A 25,326-nucleotide genomic window follows, 5' to 3' on the forward strand; every position below is an offset into this window, starting at 1 on the left:
TATGCATTTTCTTTACACCAGCAATAAACAGTTGGACTTTAAAATCCTTAAAATTACCATTTAAAATACTACATAAAATAATGAAGTTATAAATCAAGCAAAACATGGACATTATATCCAAAAAAATGATGAAAAACTGAAAGGAAATAAATTGAAATCTGAATCAATAAAGTTGAATTTCATAATTTGTAAACTGAATATAAAGCTATCAATTATTTTCTGCTCCATATCATATAGCAATCCCATTCAAATTTCCATTGAACTGTTTTATAGATCCCGACAAATTATTTATATAGCTAGAGTACCTTACACAATGGTGAATAATAAAGTTGATGTGCTCATAGTTTCCTGTTTGAAACTTACTATAAAGTCATAGAAATGCATAAAGTGATCTTAGAAAAAGAACGCCGACAGGGCAGTCTGGTGTAGGCTAAGTGAAATTAGCAGGAAACAGTGGAGGAAGTGCACACCCAGGGTACAGCTACAGGGGGACACTGCAGTGGGAGGTCCTGCAAGAGCAGGGGACACAGCTCAGACTTGTGTGGAAGGTGCAGACACGCAGCACCCAGCAAGAACACAACAAAGGGCCCAGCAGCTTGGATCCAGAAAAGTGCCCACTCTGGTGAGCAAGGTGGGGTCAGACTGCACAGGCCAGAGCCACTGTTGATACAGCTGCAGGGAGAGCCCAGTGGACTGCACTGTCTTTGAGTCTAGCCCAGAAGCCTGAGAACACACTGACTGCTCACCCAGAGTGGGAAAAAAATTGTGCATCTCTCCCTCGCCTTCCCCTTCCAGCAACAGCGACCTGCAGCCAGCTGTGGGAGGGCCGGCACCAGTTTTGGACGTAAACAGTTAGAAGCCGCTCAAGTTCTAGTGGGGACACTTTTCACCAGGGCAGCTACAGTGCAAATGGCAAGTATGGTAGCCACTTCACCAGCTGCATGACCCAGCAATGGTAGGCAGGGGGAGCCACCCCAACAGAAGGGACATACCACCTGCAGGGACTCTCCTATGTGCCCAGCACAATTGTGAAACGACTAGGGCTATAGCCGACAGGTACTGTGCACCCGTGTGATTGAAGGACTTTTCAAGAGGGAAAAGCTCGAATTCCCCACTGACTTTGAGTCTGGCTGGGAGGATCAGATTCAATTCGTCAGGGAATAACACACACAGGCAGCAGCACTGGGAACACCTCAGTCTCTTTGTGGACGGGACAGGATAGCAGGGTAGAATGGACTTCTTGCAATCTTTGACCATGGGAGCCCTGGGTGCTGAGACTGAAAAAACTATGACTTCATGAGAAGACGCAGGGTGTAGCTGAGTTTCTGGGCAATCATTGGGTGCAGCTCCACACGCATGGAGCCCTTGGTTGCCAGAGGCAGCTCACTGCAGCGGGAACTGTGCCCACAGTGAGGTCTGCTAAGATCATTTGTTCAATTCACACGGCAGTACAGATGAGTGTTGAACCCACTGGGGGCATTGCTCAGCTTGGAGGAGAGGAGGTGAGGGGGTGATCACACCAACAGAGGTGACCATTGTCCCCTTCTTTTTAAAAAGAGATTTATTTATTTATTTGAAAGGCAGAGTTACAGAGAGGCAGAATCAGAGAGAGGGGTCTTCCATTCACTGGTTCACTCTCCAGATGGCCACAACCGATACCACAGAAATAAAAAGAATCATCAGGAATTACTACCAAGAATGTATGCCAACAAATCAGGAAATGTTGAAGAAATGGATAGATTTCTGGACACATATAATCCAAAATTGAGTCATGAACAAAATTGAGTCATGAAAACAGATAACAACCCAGAGATTTAATCAGTAATAAAGACCCTCCCAATAAAGAAAAGCCCAGGTCCTGATGTCTTCACTGCTGAATTCTACAAGACTTTTAAAGAACTAATGCTAATTCTTCTAAAGCTATTCAAAACAACTGAAAGGGAGGGTATCCTCCCAAGCTCCTACTATGAAACCAGCATCAACTTAATTCCTAAACCACAAAAAGAAACAACAGACTCATTTCCCTGATGAACATAGATGCAAAAATGCTCAACAAAATACTAACCAATCAGATGCAACAATACATCAGAAATATCATTCACCCATACCAAGTGGGATTAATCCCTTGTATGCAGGGATGGTTCAACATCCGAAAATCAATAAATGTGATACATCATATTAACAAACTGAAGAACAAAAGCCATGTGATTCTCTCAATAGATGTAGAGAAAGCATTTGATAAAATCCAACATCCTTTAATGATGAAAATCTTAAACAATGTGGGTATAGGAGGATCATTCCCCAACATAATTAATGCAATTTATGACAAAACCACAGCTGGCATCTTACTGAATGGGGAAAAATTGGAGACATTCTCACTAAGATCTAGAACCAGACACTCTCACCATTACTATTCAATACAGTCCTGGAAGTTTTTGCCGAAGACATTAAGCAAGAAAAAGAAACCAAAGAGATACAAACTGGGAAGGAGGAAATCAAACTATCCCTATTTGCAGTTGACCTGATTATATATATAGGGGATCCAAAAGACTCCACCAAGAGACTGTTGGAACTCATAAAAGAGTTTGGTAAAGTAGCAAGATATAAAATTAACAAACAAAAATCAATAACCTTTGAATACACAGGCAATGTCAGCTCAGAAAGAATGTCTAAGATCAATCCCTTCCACCTTAGCTACCAAAAAATTAAATACCTTGTACTAAATTTAACCAAGGACATCAAAGATCTCTGTGATGAGAACAAAGCATTAAAGAAGAAAACAGAAGAAGACATTAAAAAGTGGAAAAATCTTCCATGTTCATGGATTGGAAGAATCAGTATCATCAAAATGTCCATACTACCAAAAACAGTTTATAAATTCAATGCTATCCCAATAAAAATACCAACAACATCCTTCTCAGATCTAGTAAAAATGAGGCTAAAATTCATATGCAAACACTAGAGACCCCGAATAGCTAAAGCAATCATAAGCAGCAATAACAAAGCTGGAGACAGTACAAGACCAGATCTCAAGAAATACGACAGGGCAATTATAATTCAGACATCCTGGTACTGGCACAAAAACAGAAATGTAGGCCAATGGCACAGAATAGAAATTCTACAAATCGATCCACGCATCTACAACCTACTTATCTTTGGCAAAGGAATAAAAATCAATCCCTTGAGCAGACAGTCTCTTCAACAAATGGTGCTGGGAAAACTGGATCTTCACATGCCGAACTATTAAACCAGATCCCTGTCTTACATCTTATACAAAAAAAACCACTCAAAATGGATCAGAGACCTAAATCTAAGACAGGATATCATCAAGTTACTAGAAAATAAAAGAATAACCCTACAAGACATTGGCATAGGCAAAACCTCTTGGAAAAGACTCCGGAGCACAGGCAATCAAAGCAAATGGGATTTATCACACTGAGAAGCTTCTGCACTACAAAAGAGACACAGAGCAAACTTAAGAGGCAACTCAGAATGGGAGAAAATATTTGCAAACTATTCAACAGATAAAGGATTAATTTCCAGAATCTATAAAGATCTCAAGAACCTCAACAACAGTGAAACAAACAATTCAGTTACAAATGGGCAAAGGACCTGAACAGACATTTTTCAAGACAGCAAATTCAAATGGCCAACAGACACATGAAAAAATGCTCAATATCACTAACCATCAGGGGAATGCAAATCAAAACCACAATGAAGTTTCACCTCACCACCATTAGAATGGCTCTTATACAAAAATCAACAAACAACAAATGCTGGCAAGGACGTGGAAAAAAGAGAACCCTAATCCACTGTTGGTGGAAATGTAAACTGGTGAAGCCACTGTGGAAGACAATATACAAATATCTTGGAAAGCTGTATATAGACTAGCCATATGACTCAGTCATCCCACTCCTGGGAACTTACCCAAAAGAAATGAAATCAGCATATGTAATAGTGATCTGTACCCCCATATTCATTGCAGCTGAATTTACAAGAGCAAACATATGGACTCAACCCAGATGTCCATCAACTGAAGACTGGAGAAAGAAATTATGGCTTATGTACACTATGGAATACTTAACAGTTATACAAAAATTGAAATCATGTCATTTGAAAATAATGGATGCAACTGGAAATCATTATACTTAGCGAAATAAGCCAATCACAAAAAGACAAATAGAATACATTCTTTGATCTTTGATAACTAATAGAGTATCTAAAAGTTAATTTATAGTAGCACAACTGACACCTTGAGATGTAATGATTTTGAACAGCCCTTGTCTTGATTACTGAGGAACAGTATTTCTTTTTATTTGTTTGCTCTTCTGCTTTCTTCATACTATTCCGTGAACTCTGTACTTAGTGTAGGGTTCATCTTATGAGTATAAAATTAACTGCAAATAGATCTTTGTAAAACATAAGAATGGAAATGGGAGAGAGAGGAGGAGGAAGGGTGGGAGTATGGCAGGAGGGGAGTAGGCTGGGAAGAATCACTGTGTTTCCAAATTTGTATATATGAAATGCAAGAAGTTTATATTCCTTAACTAAATTTTTTTTTTAAATAACACACACATCCATCAGCAAAGAGGATAAAGGCTCCAGATAGAGGCCCCTAGAAATGGGGTCAACTGACCTTTTCCAAAGGGGCAAAGGCAATGGGAGGGAGAAAGAACATCTTTTCAACAAATAATGATCACACCATTGCAACAACAATTGGTAAAAAAATGAACAAAGCTACAACCATTTTACCCTCTACTCCATTTTATCCCATTCAACTTTATATCCATTTTATACCACTGTATACAAATGTCTCTCTTTGTATAAAGAAAAATGACAGATGTTTTTCACTAATAGTAGCTGACTTTCAGAACAACTTTGTAAGTTATGGATATTTTACAGGCAAAAGCACAGAAGTTGATTTTGTCTGGAAGGACTTACAAGTCTCCATGGAGCAACTCCATTCATGACAGCAAATCCCACTATCTCCTGCTAAAACCATTTCCTACTGTTCTACAGCTCCCAAAGTAGCTGAATTCAAACACCACAAAATGCACGCCGATATGCACTAGCTTCCTCTATGCTCAGTCACACATATACACCACTACAATCTCCACACAAATTCCAGAGCCCTGATGATTCTCCATCCCACCACAATCCTGCACCCACTTCAAAGAACTTGGACATCTGAGCAAAATGTGTACAACATGTGAAGCCACTAGAAAGCACATGAAATAAAAAAACACCATCTTGCATATCACCCAAACACCCTCAAAATCCAGTCTTCATGCTCAACCCACTCAACTACACCACATCGTCAGAGTTTTGATGCTCGGTGTCCTGTCCACAATGTAGTCTCCAAAAACACATAGCTGTTTCTCCAGACCCAATGATGAACCCGATCCAATTCCTAATGAACTCCCCAAACACAAAGGTGAACAGAATACATATATACATAATGTAATCTCACGAATCTACACAAGCAGTCTTTCCCTATGCCATAACTGCACACACACCAACCATACAAAATATTTTCCTAATACTCTACTCCTGAACACAATCACCATTCACCAATGGCCTCAGCACACATAGGCCTAACTTACCTCTTCATGTCTTCATCATGCACATGGGCTAAGTGAGAACTGGTGTTACAGGGGCCAGGTGTGGTATTTGTACCAAGATCCTCTTATGCTTCTTGTTCTTCTTGACAGCATTTCTTCAATGATCTGAAAGCAAACAAGAATGTTTGCTTGGCTGGTGCCATGGCTCAATAAGCTAATCCTCTGCCTGCGGCACCGGCACAGTGGGTTCTACTCCTGGTTGGGGCGCCAGATTCTGTCCCGGTTGCTCCTCTTCTAGTCCAGCTCTCTGCTGTGGCCTGGGAGTGCAGTGGAGGATGGCCCAAGTGCTTGGGCCCTGCGCCTGCATGGGAGACCAGGAGAAGCACCTGGCTCCTGGCTTCGGAACAGCGCGGTGCGCTGGCTGCAGCACGCTGGCCACAGCAGCCATTGGTGGGTGAACCAAAGGAAAAGGAAGATATTTCTCTCTGTCTCTCTCTCTCTCTCACTGTCCACTCTGCCGTCAAAAAAAAAAAAAGAATGTTTACTCTTACTGCTTTTGTTCACAATAGGACTGGGCAGTGGCTGGCACTGTGGCACAGTGTGTAGAGCCGCCACCTGCAGAGCCAGCATCCTATGTGGGTACTGGTTCAAATCCTGGCTGCTCCACTTCCAATCCAGCTCTCTGCTATGGCCTGGGAAAGCAGTAGAAGATGGCACAAGTCCTTGGGCCCCTGCACCCATGTGCAGACCCAGAAAGAGCCCCTGGCTCCTGGCTTCGGGTAGGCTCACCTCTGGCTGCTGCAGCCATCTGCAGAGTGAACCAGCATGTGGAAGATTCTCTCTCTCTCGATCTCCCTCTCTCCTTCCCTCCCTATTCCTCTACCTCTACCTCTGCCTCTCTGCAGCTCTGTTTTTTAAATAAATAAATAAATCTTAAAAAAATCCCACAGTACTGGGCAAGAAAAAAATTAAAGGCATACAATTAAGCAAGGAGGAAAAACTGATCCTTGCCTGCATATAACATTACAGAAAAAACTAAAGACTCCATCAAGAGACTTAGATTTGATAAGCAAATCCGATAACATTTTAAAAACAAAAGGAACAACAATTAGTAACAATTTATGCACTAATCACAAAGTTAATGAAAAAGAAACAGTAAGAGCAACACCATTCACAGTAGGTACAAAAAAAGGAAGACACTTGGAATAAATTTAACCTAGGGTATAAAATTCCCATCAAGCTACCAATCACATCTTTCCTTAGAATTTAGGAAAACTATCCCAACGTTCAAATGGAAGCACAAATGAGCTCAACATAAAAGCATTTTCAAAAAATGCAAAAGCTGGGGTCTTCCCACTACCAGGGTTCAAAACATGTTATAGAGCTATTTTAACCACTACAGTAAGGTACTGGCATGAAAACAGTCATAAAAAAGAATGGAGCAGACTGGGTTTGCCACAGAGTAATCCACACATCTACAGCCAACTGATAGTTGACAGAGATTCCATAAACATGCCCTGGAGGAAAGACAGTCTCTTCAATAAATGCTGCACAAGACTTTCCATGGATGCCTCCACTTATACTGTACATAAAATAACTCAACATGCATCACAGATCTAAATGTAAGACCTAAAACTACCAGGAAGCAGCACAGGAGACACCTTTCATGACACTGGCATAGGAAATGATTTTTTAGATAATATCCTAGAAGCACAGGCAACAAAAGCAAACATGACAGATGTGATTATATAAACCAAAGAAATTTCTGAGCACCAAAATAAAAAGGCAGCCAAACGAAGAGACAACTGTTAGAATGGGATTAATATATTCATAAAGTATGTCCCTGAAAGAGGAAGAAAATTGAGGATATGCAAGTAATTTTTAAAACTCAAAAACAACAACCCATTTAAGAAATAGTCAGCAGTCACAACAGACATTTCTCAGAAGAAGAAATTCAAATAACCAACCGACAATATGAAAAACAGTTTAGTTTCACTAACCATCAAGGGAATGAAAAGGAAAGTCACAATGAGGACTCATCCCATTCCGATTAGGATGTTTCTTGTCAAAAATACCACATTCTGAAAAGAATATGGAGAAAAGGAAACCCTTATACACTGTTGGTACAATATACATTAGAACAGCCACTACTGAGAACAGCATGAAGGCTGCTTAAAAATTATAACTACCTTATGATCCAGCTATCCCACTTCTCAGTGTATTTCTAAAGGGAATCAAATAATCACTTTCATTGCAGCACCATTCATAATAGCTAAGCTATGGAATTAACCCAGGTGTCCATCAGTGGAAGAATGGAGGGGAAAAAATGTGATACACACACACACACACACACACACACAGGTATACACAAAATACAGTATCGTTTACCCATGATAAAGAATGAAACACTCCCATTTGCAGCAAAATGATTGGAACTCAAGATCATCATGTTAAATGAAAACTAATATAATGTTAAATAAACCAGACATAGAAAGATCCCTATGACATTTCTTTGATAAAGTTTGATAAAGTTTAAAAAATTGCCCATGTGAACTCTGAACAGGGATTAGCACAATTTGGGAGCCATGGGCATAGGTTGAATAACAGATACCAAAACCCAGTCAGACAAAAGAAGTAAGTTGTAGTGCTCTGCAGTGCACTAGTACCTCTGAAGTTCAAGACAATCAATTATTTACTGTAGAAAGAGCCAGAGTAAGGGAGCTAGCAGGGTCCAAGTGCAAAGAAATAACATGAAATGGAAATGGTAGCTACCTGGTTTGATCAGTTTATGCTGTGCACATGTATTGACATATTAGACTGGACCCCATAAACATACACGAGCATTGCAAAATTTTTTTAAAATAAATAATTTAAGAAAAAATAACAAATATTTAAGAAATAATTTTTTAAAAATCTGAAAAGTGTGGTATTCAATGAAGGAAGAAATGAAAATCATCCATAACTGCCCTCCAAAGTTAAGAACTGACAATAAAACTGTATATATGTGAATATACATGTCTATGTGTGCATGAAATGCTCCATAACAAAAGTAACCTACAAAATGAGTTAGAAACTATGGTGATAGTCACTAAACTTTTAAAATATCAACGTAGCCTATGGTGCGGTTTCACATGTGTGTAAAATAAAGACATGCAGGGCCGTTAAACACAAGAACTTCAGGAAAGCAGTACACTCAAATACAAAAAGGAGGGAAGGGAATTATGTCTTTAGCTGTACCTGTAATGTCTCCTTCCTTTACAAAATACTGTCTGAAACAGTTTGGCAAAAGGCTAATTCTGTTAAACGTAGGTGGGGAGTATATGGGTATCTTTATACTTGATTTATTTTATAATGGCTTTATTTTCCTACATTTTTAAAATACTTCATACTGAAAACTAAAATAGGAATAAAAACCATTCATTTAGCAGGTAGCTTCAGAACAATTAACAGGCAATAAGAAAATATGTAAACATTACATTTTGCATTTTGTGACAATAAAACCTATCTTTATACTGAATTTTTAAATTTTTAACTATGTATTTTTATTTATTTAAAATGCACAGTGACTTGGGGCTGGTGTTCTGGCATAGCAGGTGAAGCTGATGCCTGCAACACTGGCATCCCATGTGCATGCTGGTTCAAGACCTGGCTGCTCCACTTCTGATCCAGCTCCTGAGAAAGCAGCAGAGGATGGCCCAAGTGCTTAGACCCCTGCTACATGGAAGATCAAGAAGAAGCTCCTGGCTCCTGACTTTGGCCTGGCCCAGCCCCAGCCATTGCAACCATTTGGAGAGTCTCTTCCTCTCTCTGTGTAACTCTGACTTTCAAATAAATAGATAAATCTAAAAAAAAAAAGACAGCATGACAGAGAGAGAGAGCAACAAACATAGATCTTCCGTCCACTGGTTCATTCCCCAAATGCCCACCACAGCCAGTGTTGGGCCAGACCAAAAGCAGAAGCCTAGAATTCCATTCAGGTGTCTCTCATGGGTTTCAAGGACCCAAGTGCTTGAGCTGCCATCAGCCACCTACATAGGTGTATCAGCAGGAAACTAGAGGAGAAGTGACACAACCAGAGCTCAACCTGCACTCTAATATGGGATGCTTAACTCACCATGCCCACTGTGCAACCCCCCTCCCAATTTGACATTTTAAATGTTGAAAACACAAGAAAACACTTGGAGAACCTCATAGGCAGCATCTAGAAAAACAACTAGCACAATGCTGATTCCTAAAAATACCCAAGAAAAATAGCAATTGAATGATGTGAAAGATACACTTAGACATGTCTCTGATACCCTCCAAGACACTTGCAAATCACTGTCAACACCCTCTGTGCCAGGAAATCACCCTCTACTTCTTAAAAATTCCCCAGTACACTTTATAAACCATTTTGACCTGTTCTGCAGCAAGTGACTCATTTGCAGACAAGCGATACCATCATTATTCAGATCTAAATCATACAAAGCACCCATACAAACCTTAGAAAAAGGAAATCTGGACCAAGCATGGCCCTCAGGTCCTATTACCTGCAGCCTGCACCCTCATCTCTTCAGTGTCCCCAACTCCACTTCTCTTCAGTCCACTCTCAGCTCAGGAGCAAAAATTCTGTTTCGGATATTTTATGTGTGTCCTCTCGGGAAGAAAAAAAAATAGCATTACATCTACTCAAATCTCAAAATTTGAAAGGTTTTTCCAGCTACATTTTAAAACTATTTATATATTTATTCTTGTTTTTATTTGAAAGAGAACAAATAGAAAGTGCTTTGTTATCATTTATGGTCTAAAATAGATGTTCTAAATGACTGTTTTTTTCATTCTCCAGGATTCATACACTACCATGTGTCATTATTATGTCATCTATACAAGACAGGACTGCCATATTCAGCCTGGGGAGCTAACTGGGGTCTCAGCAACTTCCAGGCTTGGAGAAGGGAAGCCACACTATTCCCCTACCATCCCCCACTGCTACAGAGCTCCAGAGTCTGCAAAAAAGTTCACAGTGGGCCTCTGTAACACTCCTACCAGAATCAGTCAGCACAACTTGTAGGGCAAAGCAAAGATTCTCTACATCCTGCAATGGTGATAGTTTGTGGCATTACTCCAGAGTTACACTCACACACTGTATGAGCCAGAGCGATGCCCTTTCATTTCTGGGGGTTAGCACCAACATCAGCTCATTTAAAAAAAAATACCCCCCACCCTGGGAGATCTGTACCCTGCAACACCAGGACTGCAACAATTAGTTCTCAATCCCACTGAAGTCTACCCAGTGCAATTACTGAAGAAACTGCCTGCATTCCACCTGTCTGGACTCATACCCACCAGAATAAAATCTGTACACCTTGTAGTCACATGTAGGACTGGAACAGGATCCCAGCACTGCAGGCACAGAATTACCAAATTTACATGCTAAGCCACAGCGCCAGCCCCTTCACTTCCATTTTTTTTTTGACAGGCAGAGTGGACAGTGTGAGAGAGAAACAGAGAAAGAAAGATGTTCCAGGCTGGCGCCATGGCTCAATAGGCTAATCCTCCGCCTTGCTGCGCCGGCACACCGGGTTCTAGTCCTGGTCAGGGCGCTGGATTCTGTCCCGGTTGCCCCTTTTCCAGTCCAGCTCTCTGCTGTGGGCAAGGAGTGCAGTGGAGGATGGCCCAAGTGCTTGGGCCCTGCACCCCATGGGAGACCAGGAGAAGCACCTGGCTCCTGCCATCAGATCAGTGCAGTACGCCGGCCTCAGAGCACCTTTTTCCATTGGTTCACCCTCCAATGCCCGCTGCGGCCAGCGCGCTGCGGCTGGCACACCACGCCGAATCGAAGCCAGGAGCCAGGTGCTTCTCCTGGTCTCCCATGCAGGTGAAGGGCCCAAGGACTTGGGCCATCCTCCTCTGCACTCCTGGGCAACAGCAGAGAGCTGGACTGGAAGAGGAGCAACCGGGACAGAATCTGGTGCCCTGACCGGGACTAGAACATGGTGTGCCGGCACCACAGGTGGAGGATTAGCCTATTGAGCCACGGCGCCAGCCTCACTTCCATTTTTAACACCATTACTGGAGTATTTGGCAATAAAGACATTTGTATCCCACATTCAGAGTACCTGGGGTTCAACATACAGATCTGGCTCCTAACTCCAGCTTCCTTCTAATGCAGACTTTGAGAGCAGCAACGGCTTGGGTAGTTGGGTTCTTGCCACCCATATGGCAAAGCTGGATTGAGTTCTTGACTTCTGGTTTGACTGGCCCCATCTCAGCCATTGCAGGTATTTGGGAAATAATCCAGTACATAAGAGCTCTCTCTCAAATAATCATTTCAAATTTTAAAAATATGAAAATCATTACGATATGCCAAGCCATGTGCTAGGTACTGGGAATAAGATAGAGACCTCTCTTGGAGTTTCCATAGTAGAAGCTATGTCAGACAGTGCATAATAAAATAGATTATGAAAAGGGCTCTGAAGGAAGTCAGCTGGGTTCTGGTCACAGCAGTATGCTTTGCGGACATTAACATCTTACGTATCTTCTCTATGGGCCACACAGGGTAAAACCATGAAAAAGTGCCATTGTTACTTCTAGGCTAGCAGCTGTACTGAGCCAGGGTAGAATGGAGGAAGTTTTCCTATGCCAATGTAAACTGCTATTGATTTCTGTTCTAATCATCACACCCACACTGAATTGCCCATGTCTCTACAGAAATCTTCTAAGAACTGATTTCATTGTAGCCCCTACCTAACAGAACTGTCAAATATGAAAACAAGGATACTGAGACTTTAGAGGAAATGGCCTCGTTCCATAATAAATAAGCATAATAGGGCCAGTTAGGGCCCTGATGGGAGGAAAGACAGCTCTTGGATTTGAACTTGGAGGAGGAAACTTCAAGCTAGCAACCAGAACCAGATAACTCTGAAGACCCCCCCCCCAAAAAAAACCAGCCCTGTTACTTCCTTGGGAAAGTCCGCCTCCCCAGCCCCACCCCACACTAGTGGGCTGCTGGGGTTCTGGAGCCACCTGGGTCTGTGACCCAGTGGCTGTAGAAAAAGGCTGCCCTGGCTCAAAGCAGAAGAGCCCTGGAGGCGGAGCCTAATAAAGAATGTGTAAATAAAGGTCAGGTGTCATAAAGGGTGGGGCGGGGTGCACAGTTGCTAAGGCATGCCCTCTAAGGGGCTGCCATAATTCATTAGCTCATGCTCAGGGCATGCTGTGTGTGCCCTAGCAGCCTGAGTTACTGTATCCTGAAAATTCATTAGCTCATGCTCAGGGCATACTGCGTGTGCCCCAGCAGCCTGAGTCACTGTATCTTGAAAACCCCGTCAATGACCCCTTTGTGCTTGTGGATCCCATGGCTCCTCTTCAACTGGCAGCCTTTGTGGCTGCCAGTCCAGGCGACTCAGCCTCTGGAGTGGGCCCAGGACCTGGTCCAGCTGACCTCCAGCCTCCCTTGGCTCTCTGAGCCCTGGTCTTCCCACTCCCCGAACTTCCCACCTGAATCACCTGACGCACTCACACCCCTGGCAGACCCCGGCGGCTTTGATTACCTGGGGTCTTCTGCTCTCTCCCAGATGCTGGCCTCGCCTCGAGAGTCCACAGTGAGTTTGCTTCCTTTTCTGGACATGGATTCAGCTCAAGGGGTGCCCCCAGAGCCAGAACAGCTTGCTTTTCCAAAGCAGTATTTCAATAGGCTGACTCGACAACAGAGGCTACCAGAGGCCATTCCCGTGCTAGACGGGGATCAGGTTCAGCCCCTGGCTCTGCCTCCTCGACTGGAAGGAAAGATTCACCAGTCATTGGAAGCATTCGTTCTGCCGCTAGACAGTCAGGATTCACAAGGAAACAAGTTGATTGTTTCACCCCTGACCCCCAAGAAAGATCTAGCTCGGCGTCGACGGCTTCCTAAGGTTGGTGTTGGAACTCCAGACAAAGCGGCCAAGCTTCAGGGTCAAAATCAAGTGTTGCCGGCTGACTATGGGGTCTATCCTGGTGGTTTTCCTACGGAATCCCAGGAGAACCCAGGAGAACCTGCACAGCCCTCTGAGCAGGCTGAACCATCTCAATTCCTGCTGGAGGGCCAGACTCAAAATCCAGAGACTCAGGAGCCCATCCAATCCTCCTCCGCACAGCAAGAAGGACAAGCTCCGCCTCCACAGGCCGTTGAACCAGATGAACCTTCTTCACCCCAGCAAGAGGGCCCAGGTGCAGACCTGCAGCAGCCCGAGGAAGAAGCATCTCCGTTGCAGCAGGAGGCCCCCACTCAGAATCCATTTGCTACTGCAGAAGTAGTAGGTCAGGCATCAGTGTATCACAGTCTTAACACTCCATCCTCACCTCAGATTGTAGCTCTCCAAGCAAACTTCCCCAGCGTCACACTGAAACCTGCAGACACGGAGCTGACAGAAGCCTCAGGGGCAGGTGAGGAAGTTCAGTCTACTCCAAGCACGGAGCAGGCTCCAGCTCAGCCTCTGGGGCATCCTGAGGGAGTGGGACTCCCCTCAGCCCAACAAGAGGCCCCAGTGCAGACTCAGGAATTCCCTGGGAGGGTGGAATCTTGGACTCAAGAGGGTCTAGCTCAGACCTCAGATCTCCCTGAGGAGACTGGACCTTTCTCTACCCAAAACGATGCCACAGCTCAGCCCTCAGAGTATGCTGAGGAAGTCAGCCCATCTGTAGGCCAGCAGGGGGCCCCAGCTCAGCCTTCCGGCCTGCCTGTGAACACTGAATATTCCTCCAGCAATCAGGAGCAGCCTGCTCAGCCTTCTGAGTCTCCAGAGATCGAACCTTCTAGAAGCCAACTGGAAGACCCGGAGAAGCCTTCGGCACTCCCTGTGGAAGTCAAATCTCCAGTACAGCAAGATCCCCGAGCTCAAGCGCTAGAATCTCCTGAAGAGAATATCATAGCTCAGACTCCACAGATTCAGAAGGGGATGGACTGGTCTCCAGATCAGAATCAAGTTCACCGTTATAACCTGCCCAATGTTACCATCAAGCCTGCAGATGTGGCGCTGACCATAACTCCGGAGCCCACCATGGAGCGGGACTCTTCTCCAGTGCAGCAGGAGGGCTCTGCTCAGACTCCGGGCCCTTCTGTGGAGACAGAACCCTATATTAGTGATCAGGAGCAGCCCACTCAGTATGTTGAGTCTTCTGTAGAGAACAAACCCTCTCCAGCCCAGCAGGAGACCCCATATCAAACTCTGGGCCCTTCCCTGGAGACAGAAGCTTCTCCAGCCCAGCAGGAACCCCCAGAGCCGACTCCGGTCCCTTCTGCAGAGACGGAACCTTCCCCATTCCAGCAGGCACCCAGAGCTCACACTGCACGCCCTTCCGTGGAGGCAGAACCTTCTCCCCGTGAACAGGAGCAGATAGCTCAGTATGCGGAGGCTCTGGTGGAGACCCAGCCTCCTCCAGGCCCTCCCGTGGAGACAGAGCCTTCTCTCAGAGAACAGCAGCAGATTGCTCAGTACGTGGAGGCCCTGGTGGAGACTCAAGCTCCTCCAGGCCAGCTGGAGGCCCTAGCTCTGACTCCAGTCCCTCCTATGGAGACAGAACCTTATATCAGTGAGCAGGAGCAACCAAGGTGGCCCTCTGAGTCTTCTGAGGAGGTTGAATCTTCTGGAAAGAAGACAGAAGTCCCAGCCCAGCCTCCAAGTCATCACACAGTGACCATTTTACCTCCCGGTCACCATCAAGTTCAGCAGTACGACTTGCCCAATGTGACTACTAAACCTCCAGACCTGCAGCTGACCCTAACACCAAAACCTGAAGCAGAAGTGGAAACATTTCCAGTCAGCCATGAGGTCACAACAACGCAGGCCTCAGTCGCAGCTCTGCCTCCAACACCTCTTGAAGAGGTCGAACCACTGCCAATTCAATCTCCAGAAGTTATGCAGGATGAGAAACCCTCTACGACCCAGCAGGAGGAAACAGCTGAAATTTTACAGACCCCCGTGGAGGCTGGACCTTCTCCAATCCATCAGGAAGCCCAAGCCCACGCCTCAGTGTTCCCTACGGAGCCTGAGCCTTTGAAAGACCAGGAGGCAGACACAGCTCAGCAGCCAAAGCCCCCGGAAGAGGATGAGCACTCCCCACTTCCAGGGGTCCCAGCTCAGCCTGAAGAACTGAAGGAACCTTCACCAAGCCAGCAGGGGATTTCCGTTCCACCTCTAGAGCGCCCCGTGAGTGCTTACCAATTACCACTCCAACAGGGAAACACAAACCAGCCTTCAGATATCTTCCCAGAGATGAGTGATGCTATTCCAATGAATATGACATTTTCACCTCATATTCCAGAAGAAATACTCAGAACTCAGCATTTAAGGTTGTCTAAAACCAAACCAAAACATGTGGATATTGACCTTACCAGAACCCTAAAGCCCACTCCAGAGGTTTATCCTTACCCCAGTCAACAGGAAGGACCTGCCCAGCCTACAGTTCCCACCAAGCAAGTTGAATTTTCTCCAACCCAGCTTGGGCCTCCTCTTGCCAAGCCTCCGGCACTGCCTGAAAAGATGGAACTTTCTCGAGCTGAGCCTCTAGAGCCCCTCAAGGAGGCAGAACAAGCTCCAGTGCAAAATGTAGCCCCAGCCAAGCCACAAGACTTCCCTAACACTCAATCGTCTGCAACCCAGCAGGAGCTTCAAACTCAGCAACCAAACCTGACCAAAGTCACAGGTCAACCTTTGGATGTGGAACTCACCATAACTACACAACCTGGAATGGAAGGCGGACTTTCTCCAATCATGCAGGAGGCCCCAGTTCAGCTTCCAGGGCCATCTAAGGGGGGTATAGCTCAACCCCCAGGATATCAGGGGATGACAGTTCCAACACCAGCTCAGGATCAAGCTCCGTTTCCAAAATCACCCCGCATCACATTTCAACCTTTTGATCTGGCACTTACAATAACTCCACAGCCCATTACAGAGGCTGAACTTGCCACAAATGTGCAGGAGACTCCACCTAAAGAATCTGTAGCTCAGCCACCAGTGCATCATGAGGGTCAAAATCAACCTCCACTATCACCCAGTGTCACAAATCAACCTTTAGACCTGGCACTTACCATTACTACAGAACCTACTACAGAGGCTGAGCATCCTGCAGACCTGAGCAAGACTACAGCTCCATCTCCAAACCTGACTCCAGTCACAACTCAACATCTGGACCTGGGACTCACCATAACTCCAGAAACCAGCAGTATGGTGACTGAACCCTCTACAGACATGCAGGAGACCTCCAGTCAACCTCCCACGGAGGGTGTAACCCAATCTCCAATACATCAAGAGGTGACAGTTCCAACACTGGGTCATAATCAAGCTCAATATCCAACATTGCCTCACATCACAGTTCAGCCTTTGGACACAGTGCTTACCATAAATGCAAAGCGTACCAGGAAGGCTGAACATTCTACAGCCCTGAAGAAGACTAAAGTACCTCCCGTGCTCCATGAGGAGGTACTTTCACAACCAGACCAGGTTCAGGCTCAGCATCCAACCCTGACAGAAGTCACAGTTCAACCTTTTGATGTAGAACTTACCCTAACTCCAGAATCCGTTGTGGAGGGTGAACCACTCCCAACCATGCAGGAGACTTCAGGGCAGCCTCCAGGGCCACATAATGAAGTGGTCTATCAGCCTCCAGTTTATTATGAGATGGTAGTTCCAAAACCAAGTCAAGATCAAACTCCGCATCCAATGTCACCCAGTGGCACAGCTGAACCTTCGAAGTTAGAGTCAACCATAACTCAGGTACCCACTACACAGGATGAACATTCTACAGCCTTCAAGTCTATATCTCCTCCTCCTTATCCAATGTACCCTGAGGTGACATTTTCACCTCCAGTCCAGATTCAGACTCAGTATACAAACCTGCCTCAAGTCACAGTCAAGCCTCTGGACCTGGAAATTACCCAAACTCCACAACGTACTACAGAGGCTACACCTTCTACTACCATGCAAATGACCCTAACTCAGTCTACAGAGCCACTAAAGGAGCTCGTAACTCAGTCCCCAGGGGACAATGAGATGACAGTTCCAACAGCAGGTCAGCATCAAGCTCAGCACCCAACATCACCCAGTGTCATAGCTCAGCCTTCCAAGATGGAGCTAACCATAACTCTGGTACCCACTGCAAAAGCTGGCCATTCTCCATCCCTGAAGAAGACTACAGATCTACATCCAGGCCAGGTTCAGACTCAGCACTCAACCCTAACTGAAGTCACAGATCAACCCCTGAATGCGGCTGCCACCATAAATGTCTGTGAGCTCTGCACTTGCAAAGATGAGACACTTTCATGCACTGGCCTCAGCCCAGTGCAGAAGCTTCACAGAGTTCCTGTACCAGAGCCCAACAGCTACAATGGCACCTTCAGCATATTGTAAGAATCTCCCTTCCTCATGGTTCCCTACAGCCTGCCTGTCTCAGCAGCTTTTCCCCAAGATCTTCTGAGCCCTCCTCAAGTCCCCACCTTATGTTGACTCTGTGTGTGTGTGTTTTTTTTTCTGGACAGGAAGAATTAGACAGTGAGAGAGAGAGAGACAGAGAGAAAGGTCTTCCTTTTTCCATTGGTTCACCCCCAAGTGGCCACTTTGCTTGTGAGCTTTCTTATCCTCCTTCTCTTCTTGGACTTGTGTCCCTTCTACAGTCTCATGTGATTGCCCTTACTCCTTTTCCTGATTCTTTATTCATTGACATTCACCATACTATTACCTCATTGCTTTACTCCCATTCTTAAACACAGCCCTCATCCCGACTTATTAGAGATGATACAACAGGTTTAAGGATAGATTCTGGAGCCAGGTTGCCTGGCTTTGAACACAGGTCTCCCAGGGATTAGCTTTGTGACTTTGGACAAGTTATTTAGCTTGGATTCAATATCCTCATCTGTAAAGCTGGCTTAAAGAATGGTGCGATGGATTGTAACAGAAAATAAAAATGCGTGACTCCACAGTCTTTCCCTGGATGACAGCGAGAATGGTGGTGGTCTATAAGGCAGAAGCACAGCAGTCAGAAAGAAGAGCCCGTTAGTGGGAGATGTGTTCAGTGTTAGGCACTTTTTATTGATGAGCATAAAGTAACCCGAGAGGACATATCCACCAGGAAGGTGAGCATACAGGTATCTGTTTTATTGCTGCTCCTGCTTCCAGGAAAATGTGTACCTAAAACAAATAGGTTCATTGTTGCTGAGGAGTGAGGACAGAGTTAAAGCTAAGCACTCACAGCAATTCAAAGTTGAAGCTAAATATAAGTCATTTAACAGCTTCTTGTAAACAAGTATCGATTATGAGCACCTTCCCCCTTTTTAAAAAGTGCATAGAATGTAGGATAAAATGTGAAAGTATGAACCCCCACACACCCTCATCATCCCCTGGTCCTCACTCTATCACCTGTAACTCAGGCTGTGTGTCTTTCCTTCCAACCTCCTCTCACTTTTTTTCCTATGGAGGTAATGCTTGGCTCCTGGCTCAGTGATCGGCACTTTTACCCTATGCTGTATTCCAAAAGGCTTTCCACATCAGCACCTTAGTCCCTCTGATTTTAAATTGTCTGTATCCATTCAGTACTTGGAAAGATTTCAGCAGAGGGCGCTTGGCCAAAGCACTGGTATTACCTGCATAGGTTTTCATTATTCTTATTGGTGACAATACATTTTGCCCATTTTTTTCTTGAATAATTTATCCTTTTCTCACTGATTTGTAGAAGTCAGTGTAGACACCTGAGTTATTTTGGTGAAAATACTTAATTTTCAAAGTGATTGACTGTCTTTACTGTCAAAGAGACTGGACAGAGACGAAGTTAAGCTTCTGAGAGGATGCTTCATTGTTTATGTCAGTGGCCCCTCATTATTTATTGAGTGAGCAAACTGGGAAGCAGAGAGCTATGGAACATAAAAGCACTGGTATTTATTAGAAAGCTGATAATATTTCTGTATTTCAATACTCCCCCATGAGGGTGCCATGATTTTTTTCCTCGTTCTGTTCATTCTTTTCCAACCCATTCAAGGATGTGAACTGTGTTCCTTTACAGAAATTTCCAAGGAAACTCGATTTCTTTCATTGATGAAAATGTATGGAAAGCATACCGCTGGGCTGAGACACTGTGAGTACACACTCCCAAACAAGAATACACAAAACTAACTGCATTGTAAGAGCTTTCTTGTTCTACTATTTTGAGGTCAGTATGTCAGAAAAAGTATTCCCCTCTCCATGTCACAATCAACATCTGTTGATTATAATTCTATGGTTGTTTTAACAAGGCACAGAATTTGAAATAAGAAACTACTTCTATTTATTTGCATTTTATCAGTAATACCATTACATTCTTAGTAGATAAAAAGTGATAGGGATAGTGAAGACCTTCATTATGTCCTAACTCCCTACCTATGAGGTAATAATTACTGCTCTGAGTTTGGCATATATCCTTCCAAAAAATTACCTACAAACATATTTACATAGAGCATAATAGCTGTGTTGTGTGGTTTCTTTCTTTTTTTAACCTAAATAGTAACATCCTGCAACTTGGTTCTTTCACTTCATGGTTTCTCCTGGATTTCTTTCTCTCCTAGTACTCAGTCAGTTACCCTATTCATTTAACTCCTGCATGATATTCTATAGTATGGATGGCCATTTCACAGTTTACTTAATAATCCCTCTATTGATGGATTTTCGATTATGTCCACTTATGTATTGCGGCAAGGAAAATCCTTGTGCACACTTGTGAACATGGACAAGCATTTTGCAAAATAGAAGTCTAGAAAGAAAATGGGGCAGCTAGCACTGTGACATAGCGGAAAAGCCTCCGCCGGCCATGCCAGCATCCCATATGGGCGCTGGTTTGAGTCCTGGCTGCTCCACTTCTGATCCAGATCTCTGATATGGCCTGGGAAAGCAGTGGAAGATGGCCCAAGTGCTTGGGCCCCTGCACCCATGTGGGAGACCTTGAAGAAGCTCCTGGCTCCTGGCTTCGGATCAGCACAGCTCCGGCCATTGTGGCCAACTGGGGAGTGAGCCAGTGGATTGAAGACCCCTCTCTCTCTCTCTGTCTCTCTCTGTCTCTCTCTCTCTCTGCCTCTCCTTCTCTCTGTGTGTAACTTGACTTTCATATAAATAAATAAATCTCAAAAAAAAAGAATGAAAATGGATGAAGACTACGGAAATAGGAAATTTTAATTGCCTTCAGAAAAGCTGTGCACACATACTTACACTCCAGCTAACAGAATGTAAGAACATTCATTTCCCTTCATCCTTTTTAAAAAGATGTATTTGTTTACTTGAACTATGGGAGTGGGGGGAGGGGGAGATAGAGCGAGAGCAAATGAGAGAGTGAGAGAAAGACAGAATCTTCCATCCACTGCTTTATTCCCCAAATGCCCAAAACAGCCATGGCTGGGCCAGGCCAAAGCTAAGATCTAATACTTGATTCTGGGTCTCCCACAGGGATGACAAGGAATCAAGCACTTGGGCCATCATCTGCTGCCTCCTAGGTGCACTAGCAGGCATCTGGCTCAGAAGCAGAGGGCCCAAGACTTTAACCAGGCTCTCCAATATGGAATTTACGCTTCTCAAGTGACGGCTTAGCCTGCTATGCCCCAACACTGACTCTTCCCTTCACCTTTTCACCTCGGGATGCTCTTTGTCTTTTTGCTAATGTGACTGGCAAATAAAAGGGTTCCCAGCTGAATCTGGATTTCTCTGATTACTCATAAATTTAAATGTCTTTATATACTTATTGAACATCTATGTTTCGTTGAGGTTTTGTCCACTGTCCATTTGTTGAATTATCTTTTCCTTACTGATTTTTGAAAGGAATCAGTTTAGACTCCCAATTTTGGGGGAAAATACTTAACATTCAAAGTAATTAACTAAAAATAAAAATCTATCATGTCACCTAGGCCAGTGAACTAGAAATTTTGAAGTGCTGAGTGTAACATAATAAAAAAAAGGAATTAATTGACATTTTTCATGACAGTTTGCGTGTTATATCACTGGGACAACTTGTACAGACATCATAAATTATTTCTGAATACAAACAAGACATATAACAGACAAAGGAGAAGGGTTATGATCACTTTAAGATAAATTTTCCCAGGGCCTGTGCAGTGCTGCAATAGTGCAGTGGACTAAGCTGCTACTTGCGGCGCCGGTATCCTGTACGGGCACCAGTTCTAGTCCCAGCTGCTCCACTTTAAATCCAACTCTCTGCTATGGCCTGAGAATGCAGTAGAGGATGGCCCAAGCACTTAGGTCTGTGCACCCATGTAGGAGACCCCAAAGAGGCTCATGGATCCTGGCTCCTGGCTTCCAATTGGCCCAGCTACAGCCATTGCAGCCATTTGGGGAGTGAACCAGTGGAGAGAAGACCTTTCTGTCTCTCCTTCTCTCCATCTGTAATTATAACTCTGAAACAAATAAATAAAATCTTTTTTAAAAAAGATAAAAGTTTCCCCTTAGCCTACTATCTCATTTCTGATGGGAAAATGCTAGAATCAGGCAGTTGTGACTTTTAATTTATGATGTTTCTTAAATACAATACACACAGTTTGTATTTATTTTGGTTATGCTTCGTTTAAAGATGTCCCAAACTTGTAAGAAAAATCAAAGTCAGGGCTGGCACTGTGGCATAGCAGGTAAAGCCACCACCCACAGTGCCAGCATCCCATATGGGTGCCGGTTCGAGTCTCAGCTGCTCCACTTCCGATCCAGCTCTTTGCTATGGCCTGGGAAAGCAGTGGAAGATGGCCCAAGTCCTTGGGCCCATGCACCCACATGGGAAGACCTGGAGGAAGCTCCTGGCTCCTCATTAGCACAGCTCCAGCCATTGTGGCCAATTGGGGAGGGAACCAGCAGATGGAAGACCTTCCTCTCCCCTCTCCCCTCTCCCCTCTCCTTCTCTCTGTGTGTAACTCTGACTTTCAAATAAATAAATAAATCTTTGGAAAAAGGAAAAATCAGAGTCATCTGACACAAAAGTAAATAACACTAGTTTCCTCTGAAGAGTGAAGATGGGAGTTGGAAAGGCTAAGGGATAAAGGGAAGGGGAAGAAAATTTAATTTTTCTTATTTGAGAGGCAAAGGCAGCATGCTATCATACACTGTTCACTCCCCAGATGCCTGTAGTGGTGAGACTGGGTCAGTCAAACTCAGGAACCTCAAACTCAGTCTTGTTCTCCTACATAGATGGCAGGGATTTAAATACTCAGCCATCATTACTGCCTCCCTGGTCAACCTTAACTTGTAGCCCCGGCATACCTCAAACATGGGGCTTCGGTAGTAGGGCTTGGGGAAAAAACAGAAGGAAATGGCAGTTCTGCCAATCTTGGTGCCTCCCAGTGTTAGGTTCTAACAGGGACATTGTGACCTACAGAGCAGACATTACATTTATGATTTGGTGGGAAGGACGGATAGGTGTATAGAGATGGACAAAAAAGGGAGAGTGGGAAAAATGGTTTAAATTAAAATACAACAGACATTGCCACCCTAGAAGTAAATTAGAATCTGGGTATTTAAACAGCACCATTACCAAAGTTTCCTCTACATACAGACTTAGTCCTATGAAGCAAACAGCTGCAGTTAGTTGTCATTTTGATTCAGAAGTACCTCTTTCATTTTCCAGAATCCTCAGTGAAAATGACTTGACTGAATTACATAAGGACTCATTTGAAGGCCTGCTATCCCTCCAACACTTGTAAGTCAGTTAATCATACTTATTTATGAGATTTTAGTTACATTATCTAGGAAACAAATATGGGTCCCAGCTGGATAATCTCTAAGGTTTCTTCTGGAAGTCTACACTGTAGGGTCTCATATCTCTAACATGGAATACCTATTATGTGCTTTGTGGTTTTTTTTTTTGACAGGCAGAATGGACAGTGAGAGAGAGAGAGAGAGAGAAAGAGAGAAAGGTCTTCCTTTGCCATTGTTTCACCCTCCAATGGCCGCCGCGGCCAGCGTGCTGCAGCCGGCGCACTGCACTGATCCGATGGCAGGAGCCAGGTGCTTCTCCTGGTTTCCCATGGGGTGCAGGGCTCAAGTACCTGGGCCATCCTCCACTGCACTCCCTGGCCACAGCAGAGAGCTGGCCTGGAAGAGGGGCAACCAGGACAGAATCCGGCACCCAGGCCGGGACTAGAACCCGGTGTGCCGGCGCCGCAAGGCGGAGGATTAGCCTAGTGAGCCACGGATTATATTTGTATTTAATTTACAAGCAATGGATGAAATTGGATCCAAGGTCTGTCTTCATACAGGTCCTAAGTTAAGAATGAGTTTTATATTTATAAAGGACTGTATAGAGAAACAAAGAAACAAGAAAATGCAACAGAGACAATATGTGGCCCACCAAGTCTCAAACATTTATCATCTGGCCTTTACAAACAAGGTTTGAACAAGTTGGTTTAATACAACAAAGGGAAGAAAACATAAACCAACAACATTAATTTGAATGCTGTCAACTGAAAGTTGTTAGATGATCTAATCTTGAATAAGTTAACCTTTTAATGATTTCTTTTTTTTATCTTTTATTTAATGAATATAAATTTCCAAAGTACGACTCATGGGTTACAATGGCTTCCCCCCCATACCGTCCCTCCCACCCACAACCCTCCCCTTTCCCACTCCCTCTCCCCTTCCATTCACATCAAGATTCATTTTCGATTATCTTAATATACAGAAGATCAGCTTAGTATACCTTAAGTAAGGATTTCAACAGTTTGCTCCCACACAGAAACATAAAGTGAAAAATAATAGATGATTTTTTTAAATGATGATGAAATCAGATCAGACCTATTGTCATGTTTAATCCCAGTGAGAGTCAAGTTGGGAATTGATAATTTCTTTCTTTTTTTTTTTTTTTTTTACAGAAGATCAGTTTAGTGTACATTAAGTAAAGATTTCAACAGTTTGCACCCCCATAGAAACACAAAGTGAAATATACTGTTTGAGTACTCGTTATAACATTAAGCCTCAGTGTACAGCACATTAAGGACAGAGATCCTACATGAGGAGTAAGTGCACAGTGACTCCTGTTGTTGACTTTACAAATTGACACTCCTGTTTATGGCATCAGTAATCTCCCTATGCACCAGTCATGAGTTTCCAAGGCTATGGAAGCCCCTTGAGTTCTCCAACTCTTATCTTGTTTAGACACGGTCATAGTCAAAGTGGAGGTTCTCTCCTCCCTTCAGAGAAAGGCACCTCCCTCTTTGAAGACCTGTTCTTTCCACTGGGATCTCACTCACAGAGATCTTTTTGCCAGAGTGTCTTGGCTTTCCATGCCTGAAATACTCTCATGGGCTTTTCAGCCAGATCCGAGTGCCTTTAGGGCTGATTCTGAGGCCAGAGTGCTATTTAGGACATCCGCCATTCTATGAGTCTGCTGAGTATCTCACTTCCCATGTTGGATCACTCTCCCCTTTATTTATTCTATCGGTTGGTGTTAGCAGATACTAGACTTGTTTATGTGCTCCCTTTGACTCTTAGTCCTTTCATTATGATCAATTGTGAACTGAAATTGATCACTTGGAATAGTGAGATGGCATTGGCACATGCCACCTTGATGGGATTGAATTGGAATCCCCTGGTATGTTTCCAACTCTACCAATTGGGGCAAGTCAGCCCGAGCATGCCCCAAATTATACATCTCTTCCCTCTCTTATTTCAATTAAGGAACTATTATACCCATGTTGGAAATAGATAATTAAAACAATGGCTACATAATATTGGGAAGTGCACATCATTAATCCTTATTAGGCTAATTACTGGGCCTCTTCAGCAAATAGATTCTTGTC

At 44.0% G+C, this 25,326-nt stretch overlaps 1 protein-coding gene across 13 annotated transcripts in view; it reads left to right on the forward strand.

Annotated features, from left to right (window-relative positions):
- The window catches only part of LOC103346476 (leucine-rich repeat-containing protein 37A2), a 214,833-nt gene that overhangs the window by 162,523 nt on the left and 26,984 nt on the right, over positions 1-25,326 (forward strand). For 4 of the 13 annotated variants that reach the window (XM_089317063.1, XM_089317064.1, XM_089317065.1 and 1 more), the window contains 3 exons: positions 13,118-17,922; positions 19,572-19,643; positions 23,157-23,228. In XM_089317063.1, coding sequence (XP_089173189.1) covers positions 13,118-17,922; positions 19,572-19,643; positions 23,157-23,228 — 4,949 coding nt within the window. Of the gene's footprint in view, positions 1-11,524; positions 17,923-19,571; positions 19,644-23,156; positions 23,229-25,326 lie in introns of those variants that run through there. The other 9 variants (XM_089317058.1, XM_089317059.1, XM_089317068.1 and 6 more) reach the window with 6 other exon arrangements.

Source organism: Oryctolagus cuniculus, chromosome 17, assembly GCF_051225735.1.
Source record: "Oryctolagus cuniculus isolate XC-2025 breed Fujian yellow rabbit chromosome 17, ASM5122573v1, whole genome shotgun sequence".
Lineage (NCBI taxonomy): Eukaryota > Metazoa > Chordata > Mammalia > Lagomorpha > Leporidae > Oryctolagus > Oryctolagus cuniculus.